The following is a 26,310-nucleotide window of genomic DNA, read 5'->3' as shown; positions in this document are numbered from 1 at the left end:
GCGGCCTGCAGGATCTCGGCCTGTAGGCCTAGAGCCGAGGGGGGTGGGGGGGAATCGCGAGTCACATGACTCGGGGGGGGGGGGCGGTGGGAAGGGGGCGCCGAATCCCACCCGCTCGGGGCACCCCTCCAGCTGCTCCCTACCCTCCCCCAACCCTCCATCCCCGAGATCCCTGCTGTACCCTCGGAGGTTGGTGTCAAAAAAGGCGCTGGCCCAGCGAGGACGGAACACCCTGATCAGAGCGGCCAGGGACACGTGCCACCCCCACGCTGCACAAGGGGCTTTCCGAAGGCTGCGCGTAGACCCCGGGTTCTCCCCTAGTAAGAAGCAGATTATTTCAAAGTATCTGAAGGCAGGAGTTGGGGGAGGGGACGGGGAGCCAGAAGCCTGCGGGTGAGGCTCCGCCCCATCTGGCCTTGCCCTCCAGGGTAAGTTAATTTCTACCCTTCTCCATCCGTTCGACAAACTCTGATTAAACCCTATTACCTACAAGGCAGGCAGGTCCCCGGGACTGGGGACAAAAGGATGGGCTGGAACTTGAGAAGCAACCGGGGAGGGCCCCGAGGTCTGGCACCAACAGTGGGGGAAGGGGTCTCTTCCAATCCCCCCAGCCAGTTAGGCACTCCTGCCTTTCTCCCGCCCCACTCCATTTCCTTAAACCCAGGGCCTCTGCCCTGAGTCAGGGGCCAGTGTGATAATTTATAGCAGGGAAAGATGCTCCCTGAGCTGATGGGCAACTGGGGCAATATGGTGCCCTCAGTGTGGCCTGTGAGTGCCCGAGGGCTTGTCCTGGGTCTCAGGCTGGTCAGCGCTACCCCCCTCCCAGCCCCCCACCCCGCTAGTTCTAAAAGATCCCAAATGCTCTAGTGCTGCTGAGCCCTGAGTGCCATCCTGGTTATTCGGGCCCTCTCACGGAGAATGCGCTAGGTTTGAGGAGCTTTTTTTAAGTTGACAAAATCGAGTCCTTCCTTTTTAAGAAAAGCAGTCTCTCCCTCCCTCATGCCTTGGATATTTTGAACTATTTTCAACCAAGTGAGTTTGTGGACAGGGAACTGCAAAACCACAGACATTTCAGATGCGTGCACACCCTCTGCCTGGGAGCAGGGGTTTCAGAAATGGAGTCGCCTCTGTCATTAAAACCACCCTGACGGCTTCCACACCAGCCCACGGCACTACTTGTCTGAAACCAGCACCTGGGCCTGCTTGGTTGTCCAGTGCTCTGGCCACCTGACCGCCCCGTATTTGGGAGTGTGGTGGTCCACTCCCTCTAAGAAACAGCTTTACGCCATAACCCCCTGGGAAGATGCTGGGTCCCAGAGATAGGGCAGCGTCCAGCCTGGGCCATAGCATTATTCTTCAGTGTTTTTATAAAAAGCACTGGTGAGTGTAGACACACCCATGTGATTGTTCTCCCAGGGAGCTGGCTTGGAGTTCTACCAGATTCGCACAGGGTCAGCTTATAGTGTATTATTCATTTCCATTCACAGTGGAGCTAAACATACTTATGCTTATCTCCTCAGGGAGGCCTGCCAGGGTCCACACCTCACCAAAATGCTCGCCTATGGGAACCCAAAGGACAATGGCAGGAGGGAGCAGATCTCCAAGGCCAGAATGTTGGCACGACTGTGCTTCAGAGTCCAATGAGTGCATCCCTCTGCCTCTGGCCGCCGATGCCAGGCCTAGACACCTCCAGGTAAGGAGATACCCCCACGTTCCCTCAGGAAACCCAATGCGGCACTTGGCCACACTCCCAGCCAGGAAGTTCACCCTTGTATCTAACCAACCGCTCTAATTGTACATCATTTATTTCCTCTTTTTTTCCTGTCCTCAGAGGAGATGGGAAACAGCTGGGCACCACCCTTCAAGTAATAATTACCTTCTCGGAACTCGAAGACAATCCAGTTGCTCCTTGGCCTTCTCTTTCTCGGCTTAAATCATCCATCCCAGCCCTTTAATCATCCCTGATCCTTTGATCACTTCTGATGACTGTGTCCAGATTGGGGCCCCGGGACTTTAACAAGGCCTGATCCCAATTGGATGGGGGAGGTCTCCCCCCCAACCCCCTTTCCCAGGGCATGAGCAGTCAGGGGTGGGGTCTGGACAGACAATCCTGGCTGGGGCTCTGGGCAGATAAAACAGCAGCAGCAGCATAGAGAAGAAAATGAGCTTAAATTTGGTGAGAGAAAAAGAACCGCGAAGCCTCCAAATTCTGTGATGGTAACGCTCTCCCAAGGCCATGGGCGAGGGCGAGACCGTTTGTAGGCCTGGCCTAAGGGGAAGGTATAATTTGGGGAACATCAGAGGGGCCACCTACCTCGCAGGTCCACCATGAGACATGTAATGGAGTGAATGGTGAGCCCTCAAAAGATAAGTCCATTCCAAACCTTGGAATGAGAACTGGCTTGGTGTAAGGATCTCTGCAGATGTAATGAAGCTGAAGGTCTTCAGCTTCATGGTAAAGAACCCTCGTGCCAATACAGGAGACAGAAGAGGTGCGGGTTTGATCCCTGGGTGGGGAAGATCCCCTGGAGGAAGACATGGCAACCCACTCCAGTATTCTTGCCTGGGAGATCCCATGGACAGAGGAGCCTGATGGACTACATACAATCCATGGGTCACAAAGAGTCAGATATACCTGAAGCAACTTAGCATGCACACACACAAGGGCCTTGAGATAAAATCACCCTGAGTTAGAGTGGGCCCTGAACGCAACAGCCAGTGTCCAAAAAGAAGATGCGGAGGCCCAGAGAAAAGGCCCACATGAAGTCAGAGGCAGGGATGGGAGTGATGCAGCCACAAAGCAAGTAACAGTTGGGACCCTGGAAGCTGGAAGCCACAAGGTAAGACTTCCCCAGAGCCTTCAGAGAGAGCTTGCTCTGGGGCCTCCTTGCTGGTCCAGCAGCTAAGAATCTGCCTGCCAATGCAGGGGACACCAGTTCAATTCCTGGTCCGGGAAGATCCCACCTAACACGGGCCAGCTAAGCCCCTGTACCGTAACTACTGAGCCCTCGCCCTAGAGCTGAGAGCTGCAGCCACTGAAGCCCACATGCCCTAGAGCCTGTGCCTAGAAGCCACTGCAATGAGAAGCCTGCGCACGGCAACTAGAGAGCAGCCCCCACTCACCGCAGCTAGAGAGAGCCAGTGTCAGCAACAAACATCCAGTGAGCTAATAAATAAATATATATATTTTAAAAAAAAAGAACGCTTGCTATGCTGACACCTTGATTTCAGACTTCTCATCTCCAATTGTGAGAGAATAAATTTTTGTTTTTTTTTTTTTTTATTTTATTTTATTTTTTTTGTTGTTTTAAGCTCCCTGATTTGTGGTTCTTTGTTACGGCAGCCCCAGGACACTCCTATGGATCTTAAATCCCCATCCGAATCATCCCTTTAGGCCAAAGCTGCCTCTCCCCAAGGACGTCTCAGGAGCCACAAAATCCACAGCTGGTAATGAACGCTGGCCGGCAGGTGGCAGCCAGAGGAAACTGGGGGCACGGGGCACTCAGACAGCAAGTTTTCATAAGGAAAGCTGGAGGCCAGGGCTGGTGAGAAAGGTGTAGTGTGAAGCCCTTCTGGAGATGGAAGGAGCAAGCCTGAAGGGAAAACCCACAGGTCCAGCCCAGGTGGAGTGGCCCTTGCAAAGCACGGGAAGAGCGGGAGGAGGAAATGGATGGGCGGAAACAGCACTCTGGCTCACCCGGCTCTGGAGGGGGCGTGGGGACCGGCGGGAGGACGGTGGCTGTGTGCCCGGCAAACCGGGCCTTTGGACCCTATGAGTGGACCATCTGTCTCCTCTGGGGCAGGGGCCATATGGTCTCAGCTCTGCGTGCACCTGGAGCCCCATATGGCCTCCCTGAGCCCTGGAGCCTCCAGTCCATCAGTTGCTGGGCCTTCCCCAGTCCCCAAGCCCCTTCAGGCCATCATCAGTAAACAGCGCCACCATCCACCTAACCGCTCAAGCCAGACATGGGGCATCGCCCTCGAAGTCTCCCTTTCCCTCCCCTGCCCCTGTCACATCCAAGCCATCGAAAGTGTCTACCTCAGAAATATCAGTTTGTATCTGCTCTACTCGAGCGTCCCTCCTCCAGCCCTCCCCCTCCACCAGAGATAGGTTGTTTACGGTTTAACAACCAGCAAATACAACTGTACCCGATATATAGCATTTGCCTGTTTCTGTGTTATAAACAGTCCCATCTTGGACAATTTGGAGGCTGCCAAGGGCTTCCCTGGTGGCTCAGAAGGTAAAGAATCCGCCTGCAATGCAGGAGACCTGGGTTTGATCCCTGGGTCAGGAAGATCCCCTAGAGAAGAGAATGGCTACCCACTCCAGTATTCTTCCCTGGAGAATTCCAGTATTCAAAAACAAAGATGATGGTTAAATGTAATAAGATCCTTAGAAAGCAGAGAATTTATATTTATGTATATTTATTATCTTCATTCTTAATATAATTACCTGTAAGTAATTTAATTCATACCATATACATCTCTGATTTAATTTTATAATTTTCTCTAATCGATGCATTTTTATTGTGGTAGAATATACATAATATAAAATTTACCATTTTCACCATCTGTAAGTGCACAGCTCACTGGCACTAAGTACATTCACACTGCTGTACAACCATCCATTTCCAAAACTGTTCACAATCCCAAACTGATCCTCTATTCTCATTACACAATAACTCCCCACTTTCCCCCCTTCCTCATCCCAAGCTCTGGCAACCACCACACTTCTTGCTGTCCTCTACGAATCTGACTACTTCAGGTAAAATGCAATTGTAATACTTGCCCTTCCATGTCTGGCTTATTTCATTTAGCATAATGTCTTCAAGATTCATTATTCAAGGTGTGCATGTTTTACCATGTGTCAATTTCCTTATTTTTACCGGCTGAATCATATTCCACTGTACATATATACCAAATTTTGTTTATCCATTCATCAACTGAAGGACACTTGGATACATCCACCTTTTGGCTATTGTGAATAACACTGCTACAGACATGGGTGTACAAACATTTCTTTGAGTTTCTGCATTTAATTCTTTTGGGTATAAACTCAGGAGTAGAATGACTGGATTGTGTGATATGTGTGCATGTGCGTGTGCGTGTGTGTGTGTTTGTGTGCTTAGTTATGTCCAGCTCTTTGTGACCCCATGGACTGAAGCCCCACCTGGCTCCTCTGTCCCCGGAATTTTTCCAGGCAAGAATACTGGGGAGTTACCATTTCCTCCTCCAGGGGATCTTCCCAAGGATCAAATCCACGCCTCTTGCGTGCCCTGCATTAGCAGGCGGATTCCATCCCTGGGTCAGGAAGATCCCCTGGAGAAGGGAAGGGCTTCTGCACCACCTGGGAAGCAGATTGTATGACAATTCCACAGAATTTAATTTAAAATAATAATTTATATACAGAGGATGGATGAGTTGGTTAAATAGCATCACTGACTCAATGGACAAGAGCTTGAGATAACTCCAGGAGATAGTGAAGGACGGGGAAGCCTGGCATGCTGCACTCCATGGAGTCGCAAAGAGTCGGGCATAACTTAGCAACTGAACATTTCCCAAAACGTACGTTGTATGAAATGGAAATCCCATATTTTATAACATAGAATTTTAATGACAACTGTGTTTAACAACCGGCTCACAAAATGTCTCAAAAGTCAACAGCTGGCTCTTGTCCTACAGCTGTTCCCTCTCCCCAGCTTCCGGCAAAGCCTCCCGATGGAGCTGCTTGCTCTGCCTCTCTCTTCCCTTTGCCCCAGAACTCATGGCGGGGCTTTCAAAGTGAGGTCAGACGATGTGACCCCCCACAGCCCGGTCCATACTTAGAGTGAACGGGCTGCAGAGTCCTCGCCGAGGCTGCCGAGGTCCCGGGTGCCCTGGCCTCTACCCACCGCTGCAGCCTCACCTATTCACTCACCGGCCCCCCAACCCGCCTCCGTCTCCCCTCTGCCTCCCACTGCCGGACACCCGCCTTAGCTGTCCTCTCCACCTGGACGGCCTCCCCCAGGTCTTCCCCTGCTGGCTCCCTGTCTGTCATTTCCTTTCAAACATGAGAGCGACCACCCCAGGGTCCCCCAGGAGACACCTTGAGCCAGTTGCTCCTTCGCCTCCAGGCCTGCAACAGAGACCCCCTGAGACTCCCCAGAGACCCTGTTAGACCCTGTGGAATGACAGTGTTCAGTTCCCTTTGTGGGGGGGCAGGGTCACGGGGACCCCTGACAGGGAACTGCCCTATCGGGGCAGAAGGGCCCTTGGGGACACTGCCCAGACTCTGTGCGTCCCTGCCAGCACCACACAGACCAGCCCCCGCGTTCAGGGTGACAGGGAGGATGCCGTGTGCCCTGGGCCAGGCCCCCAGGCCCCGTGGCCCTTTATCACCCCGAGACATCAGCAGCAGCCATGCTTCTGACCACAAAGTCTCTCAGGCAGCCCGATTCTGAATCTTCCCGTGAAGCCCGTCTGAGGGTATAGCTGACATTTAACCGGTGTGTAGGCTCCAAAACCCCCTTACGCCATTCTGCCTGGCGGCTTAAATGCAACCAGAAGGTTTCACTTCAAAGGGGAATGCCGTTCCCTTAGCACATGATCAATCTGTTCCCCAAACTTCCCAGTTCTCACTCCGGCCTCCTTTGCTTGGAACGCTTAGAGCAAACCCTGACCACTGCAGCCTGGACCTTATCTTGGAGGCAGGGGGACTTTTTAAACAAAAATCTTACTCTTCTAAATCATGCTGTCAAGCCACCGAAGGAAGCTCCTGGCCTTTGGGCTCCAGGCACACAGGGCTCCCCATCCCTCTGTGAGCCCAGAGCCCTCCAACTCCAGTTGACAGCCCCCCCAACTCAGGGCTGAATCAGCTGAGGTTCCCCCTGCCTCCCGGCTCTGACAATGTGACCGAGACGGCAGCATGGCCCGCCCCTCCCATCTTTCAGATTCACGGCACATTTCCCTGCAGTGATATTAAACCCCGTGGGACGCTGGGAGCCAGGGCAGAGGGAGGCGGCTGCTAACACAGGGGGCAGAAGGACCAGGGGGAAGTTATGACCCTGCAAGATGACTCCCCACCAGCTGAACCCAGACTGTGGCTCTGGAGAGTCATTTGTTTATCCATGCGTCCAACGGGCTTTGGATGGGCACATTCAGCTGTCTGGGATGCTGGCGTGGTGAGCTATCACCCAGATATGATGGGGAGGAGGAAGTCTCTTCTTTTGAGGACTCACATTTTATTCTTGATTCTTCCCTCTCTGCACAGCCCCACGAACCTCTGCTCCTACCCCAAGCCCCTTGGATCGGGCTTTGGAATGGATTCGAGTCCCCAGCTTTCTAGCCACCAATTGAGGCTGGACATACAGAGATGAACTGGGGGACACAGCATCCCACATCCCCCAGCTGATGGGAAACTCCCTTGGGCCCTTCTGATAGCTCAGCAAAGTCACACAAGGGGCCTCAGAGGAGTGGCTGGCCTGGGACCAACCCAGCCTTGAAACAGCCAGTCACTGTGTCAGCCTGCAGACTCCCCACCCCCACCAGGGCAGCCAGGAGACTTGGCCAGGCCACATCCCAGGAGGGGACAGGCTGTCCACAGGGGCCAGCGTTGTCCTGGCCTCCTTGCCACTTTTCTCTAGTAGGCGCCCTGCGCTGAGGGCTCGGAGGCTTGGAATCGGCTTGCCACTGCTGCAGTGTGGGGACAGGCTGAGTCACCCTAGTTCCACGTCAGCAGGAACAGCAAGAACAACGGGATCCGAGCAGAGAAGAAGGGGCAACGGGGCCTCTGCGGCCACACTTATTTTGAAGTCACCGCAGTGATCAAGGCAACACTGTCCCTGGGGAGCTGCCAGCCAGCCTGGCTCCTTGGACGGTGGCCACCTGCCCTGACAATACCCCAGCCCAATGCCCAGAGTGGTGGCCAGTCAGCACAGGAAGGGCAGGGAAGCAAGCTCCCTCCCCTGTCTTCTGCACCCTCTCGGAAGGTTCTTCAAGCTTACCCTGCATCCACAAACCCTGCTGGAATCTCCTTCAATGCCTGCTCCCTAATAATCTTATCCGCCCTACCTTTGCACACCTCCAGTGATGGGGAGATCAGTACTTATTGCGCTGTTCACTCTATCTTTAGCCAGTTTGGGCTATTTTAAAGAGATGGGGGGACTTCCCTGGTGGTCCAGTGGTTAAGACTCTATGCTCCCAACGCAGGGGGCCCTGGGGTTCAATCCCTGGTCAGGGAACAAGATCTCACATGCCGCAACCAAGAGTTCGCATACCGCAGCTAAAGACCCCGCATGCCAAAACTAAGACCTGGTGCAGCAAAATAAGTATTTTACAAATAAATAAATAAAAGTTTAAAAATAAAAGAGATGGCACGGGGTGTGGGGGTGGGAAAAGGGGATGAATTAAAGCCTGCCTAACAGTAGCTTTTGCCCATGGAAGAGACAGCACTGTACCCTCATCCAGAATACAAAAGTGAAAGGTGATGCAGAGATGTGGACTATAGTTTCACTACCAGATCTTTCTGGGGGCCTGCGATTAGGGGTTTCCGCCCTCTCCACAGCCAAAATGTGTGTGTGTGGGGGGGGGGCTTCCTGTTGGGCGGTATCTTTTTTTTTCCACCCCGTTCCCAGTCCACCATGAATGTGAGAGGATGTTGTGTGCCCCTGGACGTGCCCCTTCGCCCTCCATGACCCCCACGGGAGGAGAGGGTACCTGAGATGCAGGCTCCCGATGCTGGGCCGCAGCCCTGGGAACAGAAAGCCCCACGTGGGAGGGAGAGAGACAGGAAGAGCCGGCGTGTTGGTGGGGCAGGGAGGAGGTGGGGGGGCCTCCCAGCAATCTGGTGCTGCTTTCCTGGATCATGAAATCTCCCCACCCCGGGTGCTGCTGGAGCCAGCCAGCAGCCAAATCAACCTCAATAGACCATTTGTCCCCCGTGTGAAGTGACTTCGGGACGTAATGGGTTTGCTATTAACTCACCCCGTCCCCCGCTCTTCCCCTCCCCCCAGCGTGAGTCATTCGCCCAGATGACTCTGCCCGGCAGGGCCCTTGCCAGGGGGTTGCCAGCTCCGGTTGGGCCTGTGTGAGGGGAGAGACCAACACAGAGGGCAGAGGCAATCCAGCTGGAGGCCACCAGCCTAGGGCCCACACGGCTTCCCTGGGACTGTCTATACCCCCAGCCCCCGAGGCAGGGGTAGGTCCCTCTGTGTCTCCCTGGTTCCTGGGGCTCTGGGCAGCCATGCCTTTACCCATCTGGGTACCAACAGTCCTCCAGCAGACCCTCATAGGCAGGGAGCCAAGAGGGTGAACTCTTCATGGAAACTGGCCCCAAGGCTGCTAAGGACCAATTACCAGCCTTCCCATCTCGGAGTAGGAGGATTGGGGGGTTTGTTGGCTTCCTTTTCATTAATACTAAATGCTCAGGTTTTCTCAGCCACTCAGCCCTAGGCTCTGGGGAGGGGAGCTCCAAGCTGGCTTCCCTGCCTGGGGTCTTGGCTGCCCCCAAACTGAATCCTTTCTAAAGGCAAATGTGGACTTCCGTGGTGGTCCAGTGGTTAAGAATCCACCGTGCAACGCAGGGGACATGGGTTCGATCTCTGGTCTGGGAACGAAGATCCCACGTGCCACGTGGCAACTAAGCGCGTGTGCAACAAGCACTGGGTCCACGCTCCACAACTAGAGAGTCTACATACCGCAGCTGAGACCCAAGGCAGCCAGATGAATAGATAAGAAAGAATAAATAAAGGCAAATGTGACCGGTCACTCTCCAGATGCAATGGGAGCCCAGCAGGGCTGACAACCAGGCCTCAGTCTGCTGCCAGCCACTCCTTCCCCTCTCCCGGTGCTTCTCCTCGCCCTCTGCTCAAGCCTGGCCGCTCCCTGGCCACTCCTGGGCTCCTGCACAAGCCGGGTGTCACAGCTCCATGCCTGTCCTACTCTATTCCCTCCACCCGGCAAGCCCTTCCCACCCTCCTTGGCCTAGGTCACTCTCAATCCTTCTGCAGGTGCCTCCCTGAGCCCCTGGGTGGGGCAGCTCTCTTCTGGGCACCCCCATGGGTTTTCCCAGTGGCCGGGGCAGCCTCTAACCCAGACCATTCACTGGAGGGGGACACCAGGCAGCGGGGAATCCGTAGGTGGGCTTCTCGGAGCAGAGAATCAGCACAGAGGCGTGACCGTGTTCTCCTGCTGCAGGTTAGAAAGTGAGACAGGGCACCCCAAGTCTGAGGAGAAAGGAAGTTATGAGTGTCATCCCTCCCCCTCCCATGCCCCAGTAATCCTGCCAACCAGATGGGCCACCTTCTCAGCACAGCTGTGCTTCAGCAGAGAGAAATTTCTCACCTTCGAGAACAGGGTGGGGACATTCCAGATGGGGCCTCATCTAGCCTGGTCACAGGGCCCGTGGAGTCTGGATCTCCACGGCTCTTTCATCCACGTGGCCACAGACATGAGCCTGCCATCTCTGGCCGAGTGAGCATACATCTGGAGCTTGGTGGTACGAAGGGCAGGGCGGGGCAGGGAGCCTGCCTTTAGCTGAAGCTGCTACACAAATGGAGAGCAGACCTGCACACAGATGCACGCCGAGGCTTTGGGGGAGTCACTTCCAAGGAGGTGAACGAGGACATTCTAGGTCAGTGAATCACCAAGTGCTCACACATCTAGACAGGCCACAGGCCCATCCCCCCACCACTGGAGAGAAGGAATTTAACACAGCTTACATATGGTGCGTAGGGCCTTCTGGGCCAACAGGGTATGCAACCCAGAGGCTGAGAGGTTTGACCACTTGCTAATGAATAATCTAGAATGTTTATCCAGGAAAAGGTCCAGCATTGTCCAAATCTCAACACACATCCCCTTTCTGCAGAACCATGTCACTTTCCTAGCTCCGCCCTCTCACCCCGTCTGCAAGCCTCAGTTGTCCAGAACACAACACAACCACCACCACCGTTAATCCTACGGGTCTCCCAAATCTCCCTCATTCATGACTGCACCGCTGGTTCTCAGCAGGAGCTGACATTCAGTTCAAAACAGAGCAAGGTCTTCCAAGGAGGGTGAGCTCTATTCTGTCGGAACCCCCCATAGAAACAGAAATCAGTCCTCAAACTTTCAGCAAGATTTTTGTTAAGAAAGGATGAACAGGACCTCCTTGGCGGTCCAATGGCTAAGACTGCCCGCTCCCAATGCAGGGGGTCTGGGTTCAATCCCTGGTTGGAGAACTAGATCCCACATGACACACCTAAGACCAGATGCAGCTAAGTAAATAAATAAAAATAAATATATATATATATATATATATATATATAAAAGAAAGGCTGAACGGCCAGGCTGAAACAGTGGCATGCTGGTAAATGTTTAACAAAGTGCTCCAGTGGACAAGGGAAAGAGTGATTTATGATGTTTATCAATTGCCGTGATGTCAGTACTCCCACCATGGCCGAGTTCAACCTTCCAACGTGACCTAACTGTACACAGATTTGGCAAAAGATGTGCAAACCACTGGCTGAAACTCTCAGATCACTACAGCTGATTCTTTCATCTTCAGAGAGTGGCAAGTCTATGAAGTTCTTTGCTGGGCAAAACAGCAAACCCAAATAGGGTTCAATCAGCAGGCTAATCCAATCAATGGCCCACCATCATGATGTGGGGCAGATTTCTGAGGCTGCCTCAGAGATCAGGGAGAAAGACAGTGGTGATAATCGACTAGTGATGTCTGCCCTAACCTCAGGATGGGAGATTATTGCACGGATTTGCCATTTGCCTTTCTCGACCTAAGACATTTCTCTTGCCCCTGAAGTTCAGTGCAAAGGTCACCTCCTTGGTGAATTCTTTCCCAATCTCACCTTTCCCCTGAGTAATTCCTGCCACAGAATTTACTACCATTCTGTACATACCAAGAGAGTTATCAGTGTGTGTGGCACAGACCCTAATTGCTCCCCCAATATCTGACCTCCCTTTCTTCTATGGTAACAAAGGTTTCAGTTGGGCATATGTCTGCCCAGATAAAGAATACATTTCCCAGCCACCTCTGCTGCTAGGAGTGGTCATGTAATTAGGGTCTGGCTATCAGGAGGGAATTTGAAATGTCTAACTTCTAGGACACTCTTCCCCTTCCTCCCCGCCATGGCTGGAATGTGGACATGATGGATGGCAGGAGCTGAAGCAGCCATCTTATTTCATGAGGTGGAGGCTGCATATTGAAGATGGCAGAGTCACAAAGGAGGAACTGAGTCCTGGCTGCTCGGGGGCCACCATGACTGCTTATACTTAGACTAGGAAGCAGAAGAAAAAGGAACTTCTCTCCTGCTTAAGCCTCTATTGTGTTAGTCTTTGTTATGCAGCCAGATGGCACTCCGACTGATATCACGCGTGCCCATCATCCTGCTAGTCTGGGCAGGAGAGGGCAGGGCAGGGCTCCCAGCTTTATGCACTGAGCCCCTGGCAGAGTCTGTCTGATACCATAGGTGTGGTTAAAGCAAAATGAGCAGACGAGTTCGCCCAAGGTTTGTTTTGTTTGTTTTGATGTTTGAAACTGGAACAGAAAGACCTGCGCCTGATAGAGGATCCGTTCAGTTCAGTCGCTCAATCACGTCCGGCTCTTTGCAACCCTATTGATAGAGGATATATGCTAACAAACGTAAAACAGAGAAGGCAGCAAATAAATACACGCCCAGCATAGGCTGGGACTGCTCTGGAGAGTGACGTGTTGGGATAGATTGTGAAAGTCACAAACACAGTCAGATGTGTGCTATGTCAGAAACAATGGAACTGGCAGGAACATCAGGAACAAAGCACATGCCCAGAACATGAGGAGGTGCTGAGCCTCTGGTCAGACGGTGGGTGCAGACCCAGGGCAGTCATTCACCAGGCTGAGATTGAGGGCAAGTTACTGCACCTCTCCAAGCTCTCGGTGACTATGTTAAGAACAATACCTAGGTTGTAAGGATTAGTAAGTGGAAAGTGTCTGGCATAAAACAAGAGCTTGCTAAATGGTAGCTTTTATTATCTATAATATACAGTTTAATCCCTTTGTTTTACGGGTATGAAAACTGGACCTAGGGACTTCCCTGGTGGTCCAGTGGGTAAGACTCTGCGCTCCCAATGCAGGGACCCCAGGTTCAACCCCTGGTCCAAGAATTAGATCCTTTATGCCACAACTAAGAGAGCTCACATGCTGCAATGAAGGTCAAACATCCTGCGCGCAGCAGCTAAGACCCAGCACAGCCAAACAAATAAATAAATACATTTCCAAAAAAAAAATACTAGACCTAGAGAGGCAGAATGGTTTGCCGAGGGTCACACGGCTGTTACTGACAGAACCAGGATTAGAACACTGGGTCCCTACTCCTCCTGCAGTGCCCTGGAGTGTAAGAACTTGTCCTGGATGAGTATAAGGACTAGGTAATCACGGAGAGCTCTTGAAAGTGAGACTGGAATATTTGGCAGTGATTGAGTATGGAATCAGGACAATCACAACTTTTTAAATTAAAAAATAAGATTGCAAGAAGGTGCTTATTGAGCACATGTGCTCTAAAGGTCAAAGGCCGCCCTGCTTCTTCCTCCGGCCCGCCCTCTTTGTGCCAGGACCTGGAGGATCCGACAGCGAGTGTGGGCCAGCCCAGGCGCCCACTCTCCCTCCTGCCCTTTCTGGGCATATGACAGATTCTGAGGGACTGTCAGCTCCTCCCCTGATGCCCATCTGCCTGCCTGAAGAGATGCCCCCAGCAGCCCGGTCTGGGCACCCAACCGACCCTTGTGTACGTCTGGCCAGCAGCTTCTTCAGCTATGCTCTGGCCCCGCAAACATCCTAAATGCATAAAGCCACGAGTGAAGGTGTCCTAGCCTCCTCTCCCACGGCATTCAGTGCTGACCCTGGGGATATGGCCCCTGAGGCTGGCCCCCTCCCGCAGCAAGCACTGCCAGCAGACCCGCTCAAGCTCTGGCTGCCAGAGCCCCACCCTGTGCTGGAGTTCCCACTTAGAGAACCCAAGAGAGGAGAGGAGTGGAGGGCACCACTGGGGGGGCATCAGCTCTAGGGCTGGAGGTTGTGCAGGGAGAGGGAGGAGGGGGAGAAAAAGATGGAGGAGGAGTAAGAACCAGAGGAAAGACAAGAGGAGGCGCTTTCCAGAAAGCCACTCTCTTCTACATTCATTATCTCCTTTCATTATAAATTCATTAGAAATCATTCATTATAGATTCATTATAAATCACCTTCTTTATTCTCATGAACCCCCAGGATGCAAGCTCTCCATACCCCCATTTCTGCACAGGAGTGGAGGTGCGAGAAGGACAGGGGGCCTGCCCAGGTGGCCAGGTGCCAGAGGCGCTGCTGGGACGTGGGCTCCACCTGTCCAACCCCTGCATCCACTGGCCTGAACCTTAAAAGCCTCCAGGGCAGCAGGGGACTCGGCTTTGAGTCTCCACAAGAGGGTCTAAAGGACAGGGAGACTGGACTAGAGGCCAGGCCAGGTGCGGTCCCTGCAATGATGCTTGGGAGAAGCTGCGGAGGGGGCGGATCATGGAGGGTGCTCACAGTATCCATGCAGCGGAGGGTTAACAGAGCCAGAGGCAGCATCAGTTCAGTTCAGTTGCTCAGTCGTGTCTGACTCTTTTCGACCCCATGGACTGCAGCACGCCAGGCTTCCCTGTCCATCACCAACTCGCAGAGTTTACTCAAACTCATGTCCATCAAGTCGGTGATGCCATCCAACCATCTCATCCTCTGTCAGCCCCTTCTTCTCCTGCCTTCAATCTTTCCCAGCATCAGGGTCTTCTCCAGTGAGTCAGTTCTTCACATCAGGTGGCCAAAATATTGGAGTTTCAGCTTCAACATCAGTCCTTCCAATGAATATTCAGGACTGAATTCATTGAGGACTGACTGGTTTGATCTTCTTGCAGTCCAAGGGACTCTCAAGAGTCTTCTCCAACACCACAGTTCAAAATCATCAATTCTTCGGGGCTCAGATTTCTTCATAGTCCAACTCTCATATCCATACATGACTAATGGAAAAACCACAGCTCTGACTAGACCTTTGTTGGCAAAGTAATGTCTCTGGTTTTTAACATGCTGTCCAGGTTGGTCATAGTTTTTCTTCCAAGGAGCAGGCGTCTTTTCATTGCATGGCTGCAGTCACCAGCTGCAGTGATTCTGAAGCCCAAAAAAATAAAGTTTCTCACTGTTTCCCCATCTATTTGCCATGAAGTGATAGGATGCCATGATCTTGGTTTTTTGAATGTTGAGTTTTAAGCCAATTTTTTCACTCTCCTCTTTCACTTTTATCAAGAGGCTCTTTAGTTCCTCTTCACTTTCCGCCACAGGGGTGGTGTCATCTGCATATCTGAGGTTATTAATATTTCTCTGCTGCTGCTAAGTCGCTTTAGTCGTGTCCGACTCTGTGCAACCCCATAGACGGCAGCCCACCAGGCTCCCCTGTCCCTGGGATTCTCCAGGCAAGAACACTGGAGTGGGTTGCCATTTCCTTCTCCAATGCATGAAGGTGAAAAGTGAAAGTGAAGTCACTCAGTCCTGTCTGACTCTGAGCGACCCCATGGACTGCAGCCTACCAGGCTCCTCCATCCATGGGATTTTCCAGGCAAGAGTACTGGAGTGGGGTGCCATCTCTAGGCAATCTTAATTCCATCTTGTGCTTCACCCAGCCCGCATTTCGCATGATATACTCTGCATAGAAGTTAAATAAGCAGGGTGACAAGAGGCAGCATAGCTTCCCCCAAACGAAGCTAGGCGGGCAGCCTGCACCCGGTCCTGGGGGATGGGAGTCCTTGTTGGCAGCAGTACCTCTGGGTCTGGGAAGACCCTCCCAGCAAGCAGCGACGACCACACCGTGCATTATTCAAAGATTCAGATGCTGGTTTTCTCCTGAGGATGGAAACGCCAAACCTCAACACGTGCTTCTAAAGCCTCCACAGATTTTGCACGGATCCCATCACGTCCCTTGTTGTGGAGTCTTTTCAAATGCTGCGGCCACCATGGGTGGGATGCGGGTCTCCACCCACCAGGCAGGAGCATGGGATGGGCACGTGACCCCGGAGCCACTGTCAGGCTCTCTACACACAGCTGTGTGACACACACGAACGGGCACAGCAGCCAGGACACAGGACAAGACCCCTCAGTGGCCACTGCTGCAGAGCGGAATCCTGGCAGCCATCTACGGGGCTGGGGGGAGGGCGGGGGAATCCTGGCAGCCATCTACGGGGCGGGGGGCGTGCGTTTGCACAAGCTCTCGCACACGTGTAGCTGACAATCACCCCCACACCCAGGCCCAGGAATCTGGCCCAGAGCCTGCAGGCAACAGGGTGCTGGTAATCCCCAGCTGCTTCCCTGACGCCACTCAGAGACGCTGTCCAAGGCGGAAAGGAGAGAGTGACTGTTTTCAAGGTCACACACCCAGAGGGGGACATGGAACCAGAGGACAGAGACAGGCATTTGGGCCAAAGCCATCAGCTCTCGGTCATGTGGGTCAATGGGCAAGCACAGACCCATTCGTTCAGCACTTTTATTGAGCAACTACCAAGGGCCTAGCAGCTTAGAGCATCCGGGTAACCCAGCTCCTGGGAAACATCTTGATCCTTTCCTGGGCCTGATGTCCTAGAAAGAACTGGGCTTTGGGTATCACACGGACCTAAAAAGAACTCTTAGCTCGGCTAAACTGCTGGAGGAGTCCAGACAAGTTACTCAACCTCTCTGAGCCTGTTTCCTCGTAACACGGTACCTGTGCCTGCTGCACCCAGTCTCAGCAAGATGATGCCAGCAGGCACCCAGCACTGGGCTGAGTCCCAAGACTAGATGGATCCCTCGTTGAAGAAAGTGTGGCAAGCAGGCGGCAGGCTTTGCACTGCGCTCTGCTCCCTGTGGGAAATACTCAAGTGATGATCCATCCGGGCTCATCTGAAGGCGTGGGGAGGTCGCAGCAGGAGGCAGGCCAGGCCCCTCCAGCTGCTTCTCCTGAAGTTTGCCCAGAGAGGGGAAATTAACACCTCAAGCGCCTTTTCCTCCCCGGACAGCTGCCTGGATCCCTGAGCAAGCCCGCTGGCCAGGTGGCCGGCTCCACGATGGCAGGAGGGGCTTGTGAGGGTGGGTTTGAACTTGACCAGTGACCTCCAGGGAGGAGGGGGTCATTCGGCCCTCCCCTCCAGCTGGGAAGGAGGGTCCAGGCTGGGCTGGGACACTGGAGAAATCTACTTCCTGGGAGCGGGGCCACACTGGAGGGACCAGGCTACAAGGAGGTCCCTCAGTGCCTGAAGCAAGATGGGGCCAAAAGGTCTCCCTGACAGGGGCCCTGGCTGGTGGGACACTGCTTCACATCAGAGAAGAAAGAGCAACAAGGGGAGAGCGTAGGAGTGCGTGAGTGTGTATGAACAGGGCGAGGGTGTGGGTAAGGGAGACAGGAGTAAGTCCCTGACGCTTCTATGCCTCTGTTTCCCCATCTATAAAGTGGAAAAACACTATCTACCTTCCAAGAGCTGTCATGACACAAAAATTATTAATATTTATTACAGGCTTAAAACAGGGCCTGGCACAAAACCACCACTCTAGGTTTGCTAAATAAGTAAAAATAAGACACATGGGGGACTTCCCTGATGGTGCACTGGTTAAGGCTCCACGCTTCCACTGCAGAGCACACGGGTTCGAGTGGGACACCAGTTCAATCCCTGGTCGGGGGACTAAGATCCTGCATGCCGAGAGGCATGGCCAAAATGCCAAAAAAAACAAAGGCACGTTATCATGTGCTTAACAACAGAGCTTGCATATCATGGCATTGATAGCTAGTGGTCTTGAATCCTCCCATTAGAACCAACACAGCCTCGAGTGCTGAGCCTTGTTCTAGGGACCCTGGAGCAAGAGGGTCTCTGACTAGAGGGATCTGTCTCTATGATTAGAGCTGCTTGAAGCAGCTCTAACAAGCCCTCGGGTGCATGTGCGTGCATGTATGCATGCGTGTGCATGAACATGTGCAAGGCACAGGCATGTGTTCATATATAGACAGGACCCTCTGCACGTGCTTACCCAGAACCCATCTGACACAGCTCTGAATTATGGTGTCAGAGCCTAGTGAGTGGGCCATGGGGCTGAGGCTCCGATTCCCTAGGAACCAGGCGAAGCAAGCTTTTGGTCAGAACAGACAGCCAAAGAGAAAGGGCAGGTGGTAGGATCAAGCCCAGCCTGACGCCCTGCCCTAAAGACAAAGCAGAGTGTGCGGATATTTCCAACAATATTACACGTTGAAGTTCAAGTTCTCTTAAAATAATAGATGCCCAATATTGGCAAGACCCTGAGGTCCCTTCTACAGCAATCCTGAACAATCTTCGCACAGTCCCTGATTGAATACTTCTCGGCGTGGGGGACTCACTACTTTGCAAAAGAGCTCACTCCACTGTTAAAAAGTGAAAACTGTGAGAAAAATGCCACTTTCTGTTATCTTCCAAGTATCTGGTTCTGGTTTTCTATTTTAGAGGAACTCAAAATAAGCCCTCTGCGGGACTTCCCTGGGGGTCTAGTGGCTGACACTCCAGGCTCCCAATGCAGGGGGCCTGGGATTCAATCCCTGGTCAGGGAACAAGATCCTGTGTGCCACCAGTGAGAGCGCACATGATGCAACCAAGGACTGGTGCAGCCAAATAAATAAATATCAAGGAAAACAAACGCTCTGCTTCTTCTACATGATAGCTCTTCAAATAGTTGGAGACAGTGACCATAGCTCTCCTCCTCTCTGCATTTCCTGTCCAGATAATCACCCTGACCTTCTCTGACCCATCTCAAACGGTCTCCTACGGTCCTCACTGTCCATCCACAGCCTCCTTCAGCACTGAGTCCTGGAGAGGCCCCTCTGTAGCCAGACCCCACTGCAAATTGAACTGTGCCCCCCCAAAACATGCTGAAACCATCCTGCCCAGAACCTGTCAACATGACCTCATTTAGAAATGAGGTTTACGCAGATATAATCAAGATGAGGGCATCCTGACTTAGAGTGGGGCCCTACACCCAGTCACTGCTCTCGTTCTAAGAAAGGAGCAGGTGATTGGACCCAGACACACCCCGGGGACACAGCCCGGTGGGGACAGAGGGAGGGCCTGCAGTGACGCGGTCCTGGGTCCAGGAGTACTGACAGCCACCAGGAGCTGGGGAGAGGTATGGAAACGATTCTTGAGCCTCCAGGAGGAATCAATGCTGATTTCTGCTTTCAGACCCCCTGGACTGTGGTCACTGTTATGGCAGCCATAGTATCAACCCAGGGCCTAAGCAAGGGTGGCCCAGCTGGCACGGTGTTTCCCTGCCCCACTCCTCCAACACTGCAGCCAGTCTCCATCTGTTATCTTGTCTCATTGGCAAGATGAAGGGGTGGGTCACCCTGAGTCCCGGTCAGCAAGCATCTGTGGATCTTTCCACATCTCCGGTAAGGGCAGCCCCACCACTCGAGCACCTGCTGTCCAGGGTCCCCCGCCGTCCTGGCTCCCCCAAATCTGACTCACTCTGGGGGCCCCAGTAACCTTCCTGCACCCCATCTGATCCTGTGGTCTCAGAACCAGCCCAGAACCTGCATTTTAGCAGGTTTCCCAGGTGACTTCATCAGCCAAGTTGAGGGGCTCTGGGCCAGATAACCTTAGCCCAAGACTCCAGGACAAGGGCCAACCTGAAGTGTGACCCCTCCCGACCTCGAGAGACTCCCTAGGGCACAGGCGGGTCTCCTGAGCCCTTCAGAGCTGGGACATGCAACGCCAGGACAGGTCCTCAACTGCGCTGGACACTTCTGGCAAAATCTGCTCTTCTGAACGTGAACTGTTCCCACCCACCTCCACTGAATGAACAGCAATGAAAAAACATGACTTTGTGCCAAAGGTGGGGCCGGAAGTTTCCCAGAGTCCAGTTTCCTGTCAGGCCTACGTATAACCCACAAGAGTGCTTTGTGTGTATGTGTGTGTGTGTGTCTGAGTGCACACGCGTGCATGTGTGTGTATGTGTGTGAGAGTGTCCCGCCACATGCAGCCTGGGGAAGGGTGGAGAAGCTCATGGAAATTCTTTCTGGTGTCAGGAAGATAGAAAAATGGGAAATGAGACTGTGCGCATGCGCGCGCGCGCGCACACACGCACACAGCCCAGAGGGAAGGTCTTACTTTCCTTCACCTGGAAGGATCTCTGGGCTTGGGAAACAAGACTGGATAAAATAGAAAATAATACGAGTTGCAGAGGATGTGGAGAAATTGGAACTAGTGGGCGCTGCTGGTGGGAATGTCAAATGGTGCCACTTCGACCGAAAACAGTTTGGGGGTGCCTCAGAAAATTGAAAGCAGAAAATCAAATGGAGCATGACCATTGTTCTTCGTGCCTATTCGCTCAGTGCCACAGGACATGCAGGGGACGGTCTGCCTTGAGTGTCTCCGCCGTCCATCCATCAGCCCCTGTCAGGCGTGGAAGGCATTTCTACCAGTGTCCGCTGCGCTCCTAGTCTCACCCCCATCTCATTTCCTCCTCCGGGCTCCTTTAATCCCTCAGCTGCATGCTCCAACCCCCACCTTTGCACTTGGGTGTGAACCATTTCCTCTGCGGGCACGTGCACACACACACGGTGCGGAGGTACAGGGCGGGTGGGGAGCGGAGGCAGGGAGAGGCGTCCTTCTGCAGAGCAGAATGGGCTGCTCTTCCTGGTCGCCTGGGCCTTGGCCCCCCTCTGGCACGGCTGTACTAAGTCAGCAGCCAGCAGGCCCCTTCCCGTGGACCAGCTCTAGCCCCGCCCCCCAGCCCCCCAGCCCCCCAGCCAACACTAGGACACTGGAATGCACGTCCTCTGCACCAGCTCCATCCAACCTGCTCACACCCCCCGGAAGTTTCTCAGCCACCCAATAAGCTGCTGCTACAGACCAGCTCCGGCTTCCCAGGTGGCGCACTGGTAAAGAATCTGTCTGCCAGTGCGGGAGATGCAACAGACGTGGGTTCAATCCCTGGGTCAGGAAGATCCCCTGGAGAAGCAAATGGCAACCCACTCCAGTGTTCTTGCCTGGAGAATCCCATGGACAGAGGAGCCTGGCGGGCTACAGGGCTACCCACCAGGTCACAAGGAGTCGGGCATGACTGAAGCAACTGCACATGCGCGTGGTCATTCTATGGCTCAGCGGGTAAAGAACTTGCCTGCAATGCAGGAGACACAGGAGACTGTGGGTTCAATCCCTGTGTTGGGAAGACCCCCGGAGGAGGAAAATGGCAACCCACTCCAGTATTTTTGCCTCAAAAATCCCATGGACAGAGGAGCTTGTAGGACTGCAGTCCAAAGGGTCGCAAAGAGTCGGGCACGACTGAGTGAATAAGCACGAAGCACAGGGGTCATTCTTTGTTTAGTTTTCTGAGGAACTCCCAAACTGTTTTCCCTCGAAGCTGCACCACTTGACATTCCCATCAGCAGCGCCCATGGATTCCTATTTCCTCTCATCCTTCCCAATATGTGTTATTTTCTGTTTTTTGTTTTATTATAATGGCCTTTCTAATGAATGTGAGGTGGTATCTCATTGCAGAATTGATTTGCGTTACCCTTATGATAAGACTTCCCTGGTGGCTCAGACAGTAAAGCGTCTGCCTATAATGCGGGTAGACCTGGGTTCAATCTCTGGGTTGGAAAGATCTCCTGGAGAAGGAAATGGCAACCCACTCCAGTATTCTTGCCTGGAAAATCCCATGGATGGAGGAGCCTGGTAGGCTACAGTCCATGGTGTTGCAAAGAGTCAGACACGACTGAGCGACTTCACTTTCTTTCTTTCACTTTCATGATTAGAGATTTTGAGCATCTTCCCATGTGCCTGTTGGCATCTGCATGTCTCCATTAGATAAGCGTCTATTGAGGCCCTTGGACAATTTTTTAATTGGGTTGTTTTTTGTGTGTGTGTGTGATTGAGTTGTAGAAGTTTTTAATATAGTCTGGATATGAAATCCTTATCCGCTATATGATTTGAAAAAAAAAAACATTCTATGGATTGCCTTTGCATTCGGTTGATAACCATCTTTGATTCACAGAAGTTTTTAATCTTGATGAAGCTCAGTTTACCTATTCTTTCTTTTGTTGCCTGTGCCTTTCAGTATCAAATACAAGAAATCATTTTTTCCCCTACATTTTCTTCTACAGTAGTTATTTCTTGTCTTTGCTGTTTCTACGTTCTTCAGAGTCCTCTTTCAACCTTGCAATAGTTAACCACCTTTTACCAGTTAATAATTCTTTACTTTTCACTTTGCTGTTCAAATTAACTGGTGTGGTTTCTGTTTCCTGCCTGGGCCCCAACTGATACACCAAGTAAGTAGAAGGAAGGAAGTAATGAAGATAAGAGCAGAAATCAAGGAAATGGAAAATAGAAACAAAATACAGCCAAAAGTTGATTCTTTAAAAGATCTACAGATCAATAAACTCAGAGCTGGACTGATAAGAGTGAGAGAAAGAAATGAAGACCATAAATTTTCAATATTAGGAATGAAGAGTTATCCCTAAGATCCTATAGGTATACAAATTACAATAAAGGAATACTATGAACAACTTTATATGAATAAATTCAATAGTTTTCATGAAACAAATTCCTTCAAAATAAAACTTACCAAAACTTATATGAGGAAGTAAAAAACCTGAATAGTTCTCTTTATATATCAAATGCATATTTAAATAATATTTAATATATAATTAAATCTTTATTTAATATATTTAATACTTTTTTTAGCTTCACGATGTTGCCTGCAGGATCTTAGTTCCCTTAGTACCAGGGATGGAACACAGGCCCTCGGCAGTGGAGTCCTAACCACTGGACCACCAGGGAAGTCCCTAATATACATTTTTAAATTAATGTTGTAATTAAAAAAAAAAAAAAAACTTTCCAAAAAGAACTCTATAGTGAAAGATGGCTTCCTTGGTGACCTCTATCAAACATTTAAGGAAGGAAACAACACCAATCTTATACAAATTTTTACAGAAAATAGAGAAGAGGGAACACTCTGAACTCATTTTATGAGGCCAAAATAATCCTAACCAAAACATCACCAAAACAAACTAACAGAAAATACCACATCAGTATCCTTCATGAATCTACAAACACACACACACACACACACACACACACACACATCCTTAAAAAAAACAAAAAACGAAGCAAATCAAACCCAGCAATACATAAATAACTAATTTATCAGTTGAGCATCCTAGACTTACTCCAGGAAGGCAAACTTGGTTTACTATTCAAAACTCAATCACTGTGGGACTTCCTTGGCTGTCTGGCAGTTAAGACCCGATGCTTCCACTTCAGGGGGGTGGATTCCATCTCTGGTGGGGGAACTAGGATCCCTTATACTGCAGGATGCAGCCAAAAACACCAAGTCAATCACTGTAACATATCTTCAATAAGAATAAAGGAGAATCATTTCAACAGATACAGGAAAAGTATTTACTAAAGTCAACACCCATTCTTGTTCAAAACTCTGGAAAATTAGGGATAGAAAGAAATCTCCCCAGTCTGACAAAAAGCATATATGGAAAATCTATATTTAATATGATATGTTCTGACACAAAGCCAGGATGTCCATGTACCACTTCTATTCAACACTGTACTTGCAGTTTCAGCTACTGCAATAAGGCATGAAAAATAAAGTCATCAAGATCAGAAAGAAAGAAGTAAAACTGACTATTTTCTAATAACATCATTGTTTACTTAGAAAATCATGAAACATCAATAAAACAAGTATTAGAATAATAAATGACTTTGATAAGCTCACAGGATATAAGATTTATATATAAAAATCCACTGAACTTTATATAATCTTTATATATTAGCAGCAAACAACTGCTGCTAGAAAATGAAATTTAAAATGTATATATTCAAGTTATAATAGCACGAAAAAGAAGTTAGAATAAATTAAACTTTTGACATGAAGAACTTTTCATTGAAAATGACAGAACAACATAATTCTGTAGAGATTAGAGATATATATAAAAAGCCCTTTAAAAATGGAGATGTAAATAATCAAAATTTTTTTAAAATTAGAAGACTCAATGTTATTAAAACATCAGTTCTCCCTAAGTTGAACTACAGATTCAATGCAATCTCAGCCGAAATTTGCACAGTGTTTTGTAGAAGCTGACATTTTATTTCTAAAATTCATAAGGAAACTCAAAGAACCAAGTATTCTTGGCCCAAAACAATGTTTTGAATAAATTGTGAGATCTTATTTCAAGGCTTATTTTTCAGTCACATTAATCAAGATAGTGCAGTACTGGCAAAGAAAAAAAAAAAGGACAAAATACCAATAAAACAGGAAAAATGAAATAGAGCCACATATATAAAATTAATTGATTTTCAGCAAGAGTGCCAGGAAATTTAATGGGGTAAGAATGTCTTTTCAACAAATGGTTCTAGAACAACTGAATGTCCACACAGAAAAGATAACAAAATGGACCTTAACTCCCTCTGTCTTACCATACAGAAAAATTAATTCAAGATGGTTGCTGAACCACATAAAAGTTCTAACTATAAAGCTTCTAGAAGAAAACACTGAAAATACCTTCACCACTTGGGGGTCAGCAAAGCTTTCTTAGAAAGAACATGGAGTAGTAACCACAGAGAAGTAACTCTGTTAAATTAAATCTAGCAGTGGCCACAGGACCGGAAAAGGTCAGTTTTCATTCCAATCCCAAAGAAGGGCAATGCCAAAGAATGTTCAAACTACCCCACAATTGCACTCATTGCACATGCTAGCAAAGCAATGCTCAAAATCCTCCAAGCCAGGCTTCAACAGTGCATGAACCATGAACTTCCAGATGTTCAAGCTGGATTTAGAAAAGGCAGAGGAACCAGAGATCAAATTGTCAACATCCGTTGGATTACAGAAAAAGCAAGAGAGTTCCAGAAAAAACATCTACTTCTGTTTTACTGACTATGCCAAAGCCTTTGACTGTGTGGATCACAACAAAATGTGGGAAATTCTTAAAGAGATGGGAATACCAGACCACCTGATCTGCCTCCTGAGAAATCTGAATGCAGGTCAAGAAGCAACAGTTAGATCCTGACATGTAGCAACAGACTGGTTCCAAATAGGAAAAGGAGTACGTCAAGGCTGTATATTGTCACCCTGCTTATTTAAATTATATGCAGAGTACATCATGAGAAACGCTGGGCTGGAAGAAGTACAAGCTGGAATCAAGATTGTCAGGAGAAATATCAATAACCTCAGATATGCAGATGACACCACCCTTATGGCAGAAAGTGAAGAGGAACTAAAGAGCCTCTTGATGAAAGTGAAAGAGGAGAGTAAAAAAGTTGGCTTAAAACTCAACATTCAGAAAACTAAGATCATGGCATCTAGTCCCATCTCTTCATGGCAAATAGATAGGGAAACAATGGAAACAGTGAGAGACTTTATTTTTGGGGGCTCCAAAATCACTGCAGATGGTGACTGCAGCCATGAAATTAAAAGACCCTTGCTCCTGGGAAGAAAAACTATGACCAAGCTAGATAGCGTATTTAAAAGCAGAGCCATTACTTTGCCAACAGAGGTCTGTCTAGTCAAAGCTTTGGTTTTTCCAGTAGTCAGGTACAGATGTGAGATTTGAGCTATAAAGAAAGCTAAGTGCTGAAGAATTGATGCTTTTGAACTGTAGTGTTGGAGAAGACTCTTGAGAGTCCCTTGGACAGCAAGAGATCAAACCAGTCAATCCTCAAGGAAATCAGTCCTGAATATTCATTGGAAGGACTGATGCTAAAGTTGAAACTCCAGTACTTTGGCCACCTGATGTGAAGAACTGACTCACTGGAAAAGACCCTGATGCTGGGAAAGATTGAGGCAGGAAGAGAAGGGGACGACAGAGGATGAGATGGTTGGATGGCATCACCGACTCGATGGACATGAGTTTGAGCAATCTCTGGGAGTTAGTGCTGGACAGGGAAGTCTGGCATGCTGCATTCCATGGGGTCACAAAGAGTCGGACATGACTGAGCAACTGAACTGAACTGAACTGAAATTAAACTTCAGCAAAATTAAAATTAAAAACGTCTGGAATGGCACCCCACTCCAGTACTTTTGCCTAGGAAATCCCATGGACGGAGGAGCCTGGTAGGCTGCAGTCCATGGGCTCACTGCAGTCGGACACGACTGAGCGACTTCACTTTCCCTTTTCACTTTCATGCATTGGAGAAGGAAATGGCAACCCACTCCAGTGTTCTTGCCTGGAGAATCCCAGGGACGGGGAAGCCTGGTGGGCTGCCGTCTATGGGGTCGCACAGAGTCGGACACGACTGAAGCGACTTAGCAGCAGTAGCAGCAGCAGCTCACCAAAAGTTATATCATAAACAAATGAGTAG

General features: G+C 50.3%; 1 protein-coding gene and 1 long non-coding RNA gene across 5 annotated transcripts in view; one reads left to right on the top strand and one right to left on the bottom strand.

Moving 5' to 3' along the window:
• SEPTIN9 (septin 9) overlaps positions 1 to 26,310 on the bottom strand; it is a 178,406-nt gene that overhangs the window by 108,433 nt on the left and 43,663 nt on the right. The window contains exon 1 of one of the 3 annotated variants that reach the window (XM_044938613.2): positions 10,321 to 10,375. The exons of the other annotated variants lie outside the window; for them this stretch is intronic. Within the exon in view, the coding sequence (XP_044794548.1) occupies positions 10,321 to 10,360 (40 nt within the window). The 5' untranslated portion in view covers positions 10,361 to 10,375. Of the gene's footprint in view, positions 1 to 10,320; positions 10,376 to 26,310 lie in introns of those variants that run through there. 3 annotated transcript variants of the gene reach the window in all.
• On the top strand, positions 136 to 3,262 carry LOC112583619. Of its 2 annotated transcripts, none has more exons than XR_006549306.2 (3): positions 136 to 320; positions 1,521 to 1,693; positions 1,832 to 3,262. It is a non-coding gene; the product is annotated as an uncharacterized LOC112583619 (long non-coding RNA). The 2 variants fall into 2 exon arrangements; XR_003107694.3 differs by having other exon boundaries at positions 143 to 428.

The sequence above is a fragment of the Bubalus bubalis genome, chromosome 3, assembly GCF_019923935.1.
Source record: "Bubalus bubalis isolate 160015118507 breed Murrah chromosome 3, NDDB_SH_1, whole genome shotgun sequence".
Taxonomy (NCBI): Eukaryota; Metazoa; Chordata; class Mammalia; order Artiodactyla; family Bovidae; genus Bubalus; species Bubalus bubalis.
Note: the sequence above shows the minus strand (reverse complement) of the source record. Positions and strands in the feature narration are given on the sequence as shown.